Below are 9,406 nucleotides of genomic sequence, written 5' to 3' on the forward strand. Positions count from 1 at the left end.
CTTCACTACGTAGCCACAAAGCTAGAAATTGTTTCACAGATGTATGGTGTGCACTCTAAAAAAACGTCTATTTTTTTAAAAAAGCTATCACCAGAAAGTAATGGAATATTCAAAAGTGGTGAACTTTGGTGGTTATCATTGGTAGGGTGACTAAAAATAATACCACAAAGATAATTCTATTAAGTATTTTACGCATTTATTGATTTTTCCAAATAAGAAACAACCTGGTTTGTTAAACACCACATTACACATATTATCATGGTTTAAAGCATGGTAAAGTCATGTCAACTTCCACGTCACTTTAACATACTTTAATTAACTGGTATACTTCGCCGGTACTGGAAAATTTCAAAAGCTTCTTGCTTGTTTAAGAGTAACTGATTTTTAAGAATGATCACTGTTTGCTAACACTTCTTACAAACCATTGATTGGTAGCTTAGGCTTCCATTTCCAGCCAAAGGCCAAGTTTGTGTCCTCCACTATTGAGGTTTTTGGTATCAATATGTGAAGAGAGTGTGGCCTTAATGCCATCACGCATTTTCTGTGTGTAGGCTAATCCTAGATGACTACTGTTATTCACCTTGGCCTGCGAATAGATAATAAATTTCTTCAATATTTTATCAAATTATGATAATTAATGAGGAAAAAGGCTGTCATATGTCAGATCAGGGACAAGGGTTGACCTGACAGAGGCAGCCATTCTAGTCAGACAAAAGCTTCTATCAAATATTCAGGGTCCGAAATTAACTTTTGAGCTAAGTAGTCCTTTGGACAACCATGTTGTCATTCTTAGGCGTCTAGAGATAAACTTAGGAGTCCCACTTGGACGCCATTTTGTAGAGCCTGAATGACAATGGTCAGCGGTTAGCTATAATGCAGAAGATGCAATCGAATTTGTCAGCAGTATTCAATGGCTTCTGACTAATGCATTATCTCGAATTTTTGAAAGTTTATCAGTTTACGGACCCCCTTTTTTTTTATAAAAGAAAACACCTTGGCAAAAACGTAGGTCATCAGAAGGACAACCACATTCCAAATTTAGTCATCATTTGCAAATTTTAGTCATCCCTGACGACTGGACGACTGCTAATTACAGACCATGATATTGAAAATAAAATAAAAAACCTGGGGAAAAACACCTTGATGCTATATGTGCCTGCAATATGTGCCTGTAGCCTCTATGTCAGTTACTGTCCTTTCATAGATTGGATTCACTTTTCACTCTTAATTTCTGGTTTTGAATTTTTTTTTTCAAATCTAGAGTGAGCATATTTTTTAGCATTCCATATCCTAACAGAAGAGTTTGGTCAGCATGTCTGGCCAAATGTTGCCTAGTCAACACCACTAATTTACTGGACTTTAACCTGATGTCCAGATGGCTGGTAATGGTCATCAGATTTCTTAGCAATGCCCGAAGGAAGGAGAAAGGAAAGAAACTTGAAGCTACTTACCCTTATACATGAATCCTTATCAACATCATATTTACAACCAGCCTGGAAGGAGGTGTTGCTGCTACCAGTGTTCCAGTTCAGCTGCGCAGCAACTTCAAGATTCTTATTGATCTAAAAAGAATGGAGAAGGAAACATGAAAAAATGACGACTAACCACATTATTTTGTATTTAATTTATTTATTAGCTTTACAACCAGTACTTAGAGAAAAATAAATAAAAAAAAACAGACAAACAACAAAAAATATAAATAAAAAGAACAGAAAACAAACAAGGAAAAATACGACTAACCACATTATTTTGTATTTTATTTATTTATTAGCTTAACAACCAGTACTTAGAGAAAAATAAATAAAAAAACAGACAACCAACGAAAAATATAAATAAAAAGAACAGAAAACAAACAAGGAAAAATACAACTAACCACATTTTTAACAAAACAAAAAAAAACAAACAAAAAAACTAGTTGAGGGAGAGGACAAGAGACCCATAGGTATCCATTGAAGCTGGCCGAAAGTTTGGTCCCACAAACTCAAGTCGCCCGGAGTCATGCTTCATGGATGTTTTATCAAGCTTTACTGCTGCTTAATAAGTTATATTTGTGTTACATTATTGGCTTGACATGTCCCTTAAGTAATAAACAGACTTAGATATCAGATGAATGAACCAAGTATTATGGCGGCCGAGCAATCACTTCCGAACTTCACTGTTATTTGTTCCATTATGAAGTTCCTCCAAATAAACATTTTACAAATACTAAATACTAATACTAAATATACTAATAACGAACATTAAGGGAAAATAGTGATATCTATGAAACTTAATTCAATTTTCTCAGATGCATGCTTAGTTTCAGAATTGCGCTGCTAATGCGTTGCCTCTCACCAATGTGACCCATGTTCAAATGCGCTACTACTATACCCCTGTTGATTCTTAGGATAAGCTAAGCTAATATGATTATTAATTACTGTGTGTTACAAACCTGGTGATAGATGGATCCCATAAACTTTGAAGCATCATGTCTAAACACAGCAAAAACATAAAATGAATAAAAATCTTCTGTACTTCAAACTTGTAACCACAATACCATACCTTGTACTCAGGGTTTATGCTGGATTCACAAGGAAAAGATTAAGGACTTTTCAAGGATTATTTAATTAAGGACGAGAATATGAATTTTCAAGGACATTCAAAACATTTGCCTTTAAAAGCTAAATGTATATTGCTTCGCTGCACGAATCCTGCATACTATTTAGTCAGCCATCCATTTTTCCCTTTATTCTACATTCAGTTTGAACTTGGGGCCTTAGATTTGTCTTTCAGTTTGAAGTCATTGACTAATAGACAATAGGCATTCCATGCATCTTAGTGATCATGGTTTCCTAAAGATATACCGTAAAAATGTCTTTATGATATCTTGGAAAGAAAAATAGACCAATTTTGATATCCAAATTACTGCTATGTTGCTTGATTACAAACCTATTTACTCAGGGTTAGCCTCGAATCAGTGTCTTATCATTCATAAATACCAAAGTATAGAATGCACAATTTCAACATTAGAAACACTTTGAAATTCCGCAGACTTTAACCAAAACGTGTGAAAATTCTATGCAAAATCAAAGCCGACTCTGAGCAACAGAGAACTTGAAACTGGAATATAAGAGATGACTTACACAGAAGAGTGAATCTGGAAATCACTGGATCGATAACCAAGAGAAAAGTTGTTAGCTATCAGTTTGGACTTGGAGGTGTCATAAGCTGCTTGATATCCAGCTACCCAGCCTTCGTACCTAATGATAAGAAGAAATAAAAATATTATTAATAATAATAATAATAGTCTTTATTAAATACTTTAAACAGACATTAAAGCTTAAAAAACGATAATTATATATAAATAGTGGCTGCTTTATGGTACTTTAACATCATACTGATCAATATGTGAACAGTCAAGCAGAATGACCTAAGAGTCATTTGGCCATATAAGTGCTGGACATTGTCCATTGACTGTCCATTAGCAACCTTAAGATTTGTAGAATCTACGACAGCAACATCAACCGGAAGTGAAAATAATTTCTCTTTGGGGTTCTGTTCATTGGAGATTCCATTCAAAACATTGTTAATAAAGTCAAGTCCTTCAAAGGGAAGACAACAAAACTTTGTGAAGTTATTTACGCTTCTGGTTGGTGTCGCTGTCATAGATTTTGAAAATCTTAAAGTGTATATGACACGAAAACATTCCATCATTTAAAATGTATAGTTTGTTAGTAATAATAAATATATCGTAACAAAATTTGTTTCAAAAGCTTTGTTCTTGAGATATTTGCGAAAGTTAATCCCAATTTGTGACGTCATTTTGTTGACACGTACTCTAGATTCAGTAGTAATGTACTAAATATAAATTGTAATTCATATAAATTAACAACAAAAGACATATTTTAGTCAGCTTCATTTGATAGCTTACGTAGTACTCTTCCAATGTTGGGAAATTGAAAAGTGTACTACCTGAAATTAAGATTCTACATTCAAACATATTTCATGTATTTGCAACTAAATCTGGAGACTTGTAAACAAAATGACGTCACAACTCGTGCTAAAATTTTTTGAATTTCTAGAGAAATACGTTTTTGGAACAAATTTAACCGTGATATTCTTATTAATGCCAATAAACTACACATTCTTAACATTGAAATTTTTTCGTGTCATATACACTTTAAGGTCGCTATTATTTTGAGCCCAGCAACTACAAGTGATAAATGTCGATGTTTGGTCATTATTAGGAAAAAGAAAGAAAGAACATGAAAGTAACTACACTAATACACGACACAATATGAATAAAACAACAATTTATTGCCTTAAGTTTAACTAATGTAACCTACCCAACTACTCCAGATGCTTGAACAGTAGGTCCAGCAAAATCAAAGTCTACATCAGCAGTACCATGGACGTAGTCTGACTTGTATGCACTCTTGATCTTGGCTGACTTTTTTCTATCAGTCAAGGAAATCAATAAAATATGATCAAAATTTTAACCCAAAACCCAATGATAAGTCGCCCTTCATGATCACAGGCCAAATTAGCTTAGTCATATTTCATTTCTGGATAAATGTTACTGGTCACCATGACTTGCAAGGCAAAGATTTGACAGGACAGGTCCCAGTTCTGGCCGGACATTGGACAATGTCCGGCCGTTATTCTTAAGCCTGGATTATAAGCCATGGTCATAAGGCTCGAGCTTATACTCATTTGTTCTTTTTCATCAGGTTCTTTTCATGGGATCATAATTGGTGGGCTTATGACCGAAAAGGAAAAAGAGATGAAAGAGTTATCTTATTCTCTTATTTTCCCAGTCAATCTTTTGCATCATAAATGCCGTGAATGTGAGATACCTGAGGTGGACTTATAACTGGGGGGATATTTACAATTTGCATTAGTAGATTAGTTGGCTCAAAACTGGGATTTCATGGTAGTATGAGGGGGGAAAGGTTCTTCAATTGTCAAAGCACACGTCAACTTACCCAGTATTAGGGGCAAATGTGGTGTCAAATTCCAGCTTGAGTCCTTTGGCAATCTGAAAAGATGAAGTTTGTGATGATTATCTTCTGCGTGGTCTGAATTGCTGCAATCATGGCTTACTTAAAACTTGAATACAACACATCAAAAAGGATAAAAATAATTTCTGGTCATTTCCTGGTCATAATGGCCAGCCAAATTAGTTTTAGCTTCTTTATATATCATTTCTGGCTCAATATTACTGGTCAATTTGAATAAAAAGGCAAAGATTTGACAAGACAAGTTCCAATAATAATAATAATCTGTCCAAATATTGTCAGAAGACAGGCCGTTATTTTTAGTCCAGGCTGCAACATTATAGCCCTAGTTATAGAAACATACCTGATCCTCAACGACGATGTCAGAGCTGAGAACATTATCAGTGGTCCATTTCTCAGACAAAGTGATACCTATTGACAAAGAAATACTGTCATAAATGCAGGGACCAATCTCAACCTACAACATCCCTCCCCCAGTCAGGCTCTTTTTGGGTTTGGCTTATGTTTATCGTTTTACAATAACTTACAAATTTCTCGCACGCTGATTGGTTATTTTTTATCATCAATAAGAGGACAGACAAAGCTGACGTCAACGAGCACACACTCTTTCCGTTAGTTGTTTTGATCAGTAAAAATGATAAGTTTTTATCGTTTTTGTTATTGTAAAAAAACAAATAGACATCAGTATTTTATGTGTCTGTCCTCTTATTGACAATAAATTTCGTCATCATATTGTCAAAGTAGTATGCAGATGTACTCAGCTACGCCTCGTGAATCCACACTACTTTGACAATGCGATGACGCAATTTATCATCAATAAGAGGACAGACACATAAAATACTGATGTCTATTTGTTAAATAGAACATTCCTAGAATATTTCTAGGTGCCCATGGTTTTTCAATTCGCACTACATAAGGGTCACAGTTAATAACTTTTTGATAGACAAAGACAAAAACTGAGACAATTGAAAGTTTTTAAGATGGTATAAATATGAATAGTGCTGTGAACCAGTAAGGATTTTCATCAGGGATATGAACTGATTGGCAACAATGCCTGTAGGATGACAACTCACCATAGTCATCAAACTTGTACTTGGTCTCTAAACTTCCAAACACCTTTCCAGTTTCATTGTTGGATGAGCCATTGGTTTTGAATTCCTAGAAATAAAACAAATTAATAATAAAATTAATAAATAAGCAAGCAGGCAGGCAGGCAGGCAGGCAGGCAGGTGGGCGGGTGTGCGGGCGGGCGGGCAAGATAGTAAATATCCTGCTCAAAACTCTCTTCATAATTCATGAGATACACACAATTCTAGTGGGTATTTTCTGTGTCCTTTCGTATATAATGAAAAACACTCACATGCACTATTATTGCCTAGGAATTATGTTAAAATGAAAGATCCTTACCACTCCCTTCTTTGTTTTGGTCTTGAGGTCCAACTTGACAAATCCAAAACCTGTCAGAATGAATGGCATCAATCAAAAGACAGCTGAAATAAGGCTGTTTGGTGGTATAAAAGGATTCCTTGTTTTATGAGAGAAGCGCTCATTTTTTAACCCTCTTTCTTCATAGTGCGTTTCTCTCTGAGATATTTTATAGTTATATCTGTATGCCACCCCTTATAGTTGTATATTCGGAATTCTTTATTGTAGCTTATAGCCAATTACTGTTTACTTGTTTTTCTTATTCATTGATGTAAGGGCATTTAGACTTTATAGAATGATATTTGAAAAATGCATTATTATCATCATTATTAATACAGGAGCATATGGAACGTTGGTTCTGTAGATAGGATCTCTGTCAACTTACCATAGCCCTTTCCAAAGACATCCCTAGATTCCTTGCCAAGATCATCATACTTAGGTGGTATTTTAGTCATCTTGACTACAACACAAACAAGAATAAAATCAATAGATATTTTGCACTATCATATGACTGCACATGTCATATGGCAGCAACAATACAACAACATAAGATATTCCCGATAGTAAAAGGATTTTATTGTTCTGCTATCTAGCACAGCTGTCTGTAAATGATAGAGCAAAACCTCTATTATAGCATAAAAGTAACTTATTTAAATAAATTAAAACTTGGCTCATTAAAAATAAAAAAATAAATAAAATTAATACTGCATTAGTAATAGGCAATTGAATTCAATACAAACTAATGAATGTGTAGTTCCAGAAATTATCTATTACCTCCCCCCCCCCTCCCCACAGAGTAATTTTAAATTTCTGAGGGGTAGGGGGTTCAGAGAAAGAACAAAATTACAGAGTTCGTATGGAATTAAAATTGGAATCATGGGGTAGTGGGGGAGGGGGGGTTAAAAAAATCCTCAGTGGCAGTGGGAGTATGGATAATTTCTGAAACTACACAATATGCATAAAGAACTGGCATCGAAGAAATACATTGAAAAGATAGTTTGTGATTACTTTGAAACCTGATCTAAATCTTACAACTATATTATTGTTTAAGTGTATATCAAGTGAAAATTTTTATTTTCAAAATCACTTATATGTGAATAGTGTAGTAATATGGTTGCAGTATTTTTGTATGTAAAATTTTCTTTTAGGAGATGTAAACATTTGAAATATCAATATGCAAATGAGATGACATAAATTCAAGACTAATTTATTATACAAAAATGCTGTTGTGGAAAGTACTGCTGTTTTTTCATTTGCAAAATCATCCTTATAACTGAAATATATGTCTTTTTGTACACTTTTAGGTTATTTCACTTCAGAACACTTGTCGTAAATCACACTGCAAAATGTAACCATTCTTGAATTTATGCCATCTCATTTGCATATTGATATTTCAAATGTTTATATCTCTGAAAATGTTAACGCCAATAGCAATATGTGGTTGAATAAGACATCAATACTAAATGTTTAACAACAACTAGGATTACATAATGCAGGTACAGCCAATTAAAGTAATAAATATCTAAAGACCTAAAACATATTGGAGAAAGTCTAACTTGCCACAAAATTATTTAAGAATTTTTGTTGCATTAAATGCAAGCCATTTTAAAAATTTGCAATGAATGTCGTGGAATGAAGTGGAACAGATTTAAGTAAATGCATATAAAAACTGTAAAGATTTAAATATGCCAATATTTTTTTGTTTATGGAAGAAAATGTTTGACTTTAACATCAAGGAAATTCATAAGATTCCTATAAGATTTTTCCTATGAGATTCTAAAGAAATGAAGGTACAATGCCAGTAAACACATTGAACAATATAAAATTTTAATATGAGAATGAGCAAGATACAAACTTTAAGTAAATGAAGTCATAAAATACGAATCAAGACAAAGATATATAACAAATTATTTTAAAAAGTTAATAAAAGGGAAAAAATGCGAAGTACACATTTTCTACACGTGTACAGAGATTTGATCAACCGTGAAAAATTTCAAACGAATTTCAAGAATTTCTGGAAATTCTTCATTGAATCAGAGAATTCACAGCACGAAAACAAGAAAAATAGGCTCTTTAATAAATAAATCTGGCAAATTTTAATGATTTTAAATATTCTTAACCATGATTGTACAAAGCTTTTATATCGTAGTTTGCACGACCTCGAATTGTCGCCAAAAAATTAAAAATTCTAAGCCCTGTAATTTCGATGTCCTTGGATTTCTGGTTGGAATTCTAGCACAGATGTAGGAAAACAATAAGGATGTTTGTTTAAGGAGAAAAGATTGATTAAATTTGGAATTTTTGAACTTCCTTCTAAAGATATAAGGACGCCTCCCTTCTTATTGTAAAACTTCACAATGCAATATAATCTTGAGTTACGTCAAAGGAAAATTCAAAATCTAAAGGAATTCTACGCATTATCGGCATCAAATACTATCACTCTTTATGTTAGAGTGAAGTATTGTATGGATAAAAGTTTATTTTTTGAGTAAAAGGCTTTGAAAATGGACGTTTTTGAGACAAGACTACAAACTTATACATGTAAACCGGCACGTTACAGGTTGCACAACCGCGACAAAACTGGTGACAGAAACATGATAAAATCCTTATTCAAAACCCTTTAAACTTAGCAGAAATATAGAATAAGTATTGCTAATTCAAAGTATATGAAGTATGATGGTTGAAATTAGAGATAAATGGTTGAAAACTTACTTTCTAGGGACCAATTTGCTCCTTCTTCAAGGTTCACTTCGCCTCGCTGAACTGCTGACCGAGAAAATCTCTGGGGGGACTGCGGACAAATTACAGGGGCTGGACCAGGACTACACGGTAATGAAGGCAAGGGAAAAACTAGGAACTAATCTTGATTAATTAATCATCTATAAATCTTCAATGATTGGATCAAATTTATTTATTTCATATTTAACAGAATATCACAGTACTTGCAACTTAAATATAAGTAAATTATGTGTAGATCCAATGTA

General features: G+C 33.6%; 1 protein-coding gene across 1 annotated transcript; it reads right to left on the reverse strand.

Moving 5' to 3' along the window:
* Positions 1 to 174: 174 nt before the first annotated feature.
* Positions 175 to 9,203, reverse strand: LOC116298539 (non-selective voltage-gated ion channel VDAC2). The gene is made up of 11 exons (XM_031707035.1): positions 9,135 to 9,203; positions 6,808 to 6,882; positions 6,405 to 6,454; positions 6,071 to 6,155; positions 5,341 to 5,408; positions 4,965 to 5,017; positions 4,326 to 4,436; positions 3,123 to 3,239; positions 2,432 to 2,471; positions 1,452 to 1,562; positions 175 to 586 (listed from the first exon to the last, which is right to left on the reverse strand). The coding sequence occupies exons 2-11, from the start codon at positions 6,875 to 6,877 to the stop codon at positions 437 to 439; spliced, it is 855 nt and encodes a 284-aa protein (XP_031562895.1). The 5' UTR covers positions 6,878 to 6,882; positions 9,135 to 9,203; the 3' UTR covers positions 175 to 436.
* Positions 9,204 to 9,406: the final 203 nt, after the last annotated feature.

This window comes from Actinia tenebrosa, unplaced genomic scaffold (assembly GCF_029948245.1).
Source record: "Actinia tenebrosa isolate PJP-AT-01 unplaced genomic scaffold, QUT_ActTen_1.0 PGA_scaffold16__25_contigs__length_10494907, whole genome shotgun sequence".
Classification (NCBI taxonomy): domain Eukaryota; kingdom Metazoa; phylum Cnidaria; class Anthozoa; order Actiniaria; family Actiniidae; genus Actinia; species Actinia tenebrosa.

Coding starts and splice junctions, on each gene's coding strand:
- LOC116298539 (XM_031707035.1), bottom strand. CDS start 6,877: ATGACTAAAATACCACCTAAGTATGATGATCTTGGCAAGGAATCTAGG. Junction 6,156..6,404: donor CCAAAACAAAGAAGGGAGTG/GTAAGGATCTTT, acceptor TTTTATTTCTAG/GAATTCAAAACCAATGGCTC. Junction 5,018..5,340: donor ACATCGTCGTTGAGGATCAG/GTATGTTTCTAT, acceptor TCATCTTTTCAG/ATTGCCAAAGGACTCAAGCT.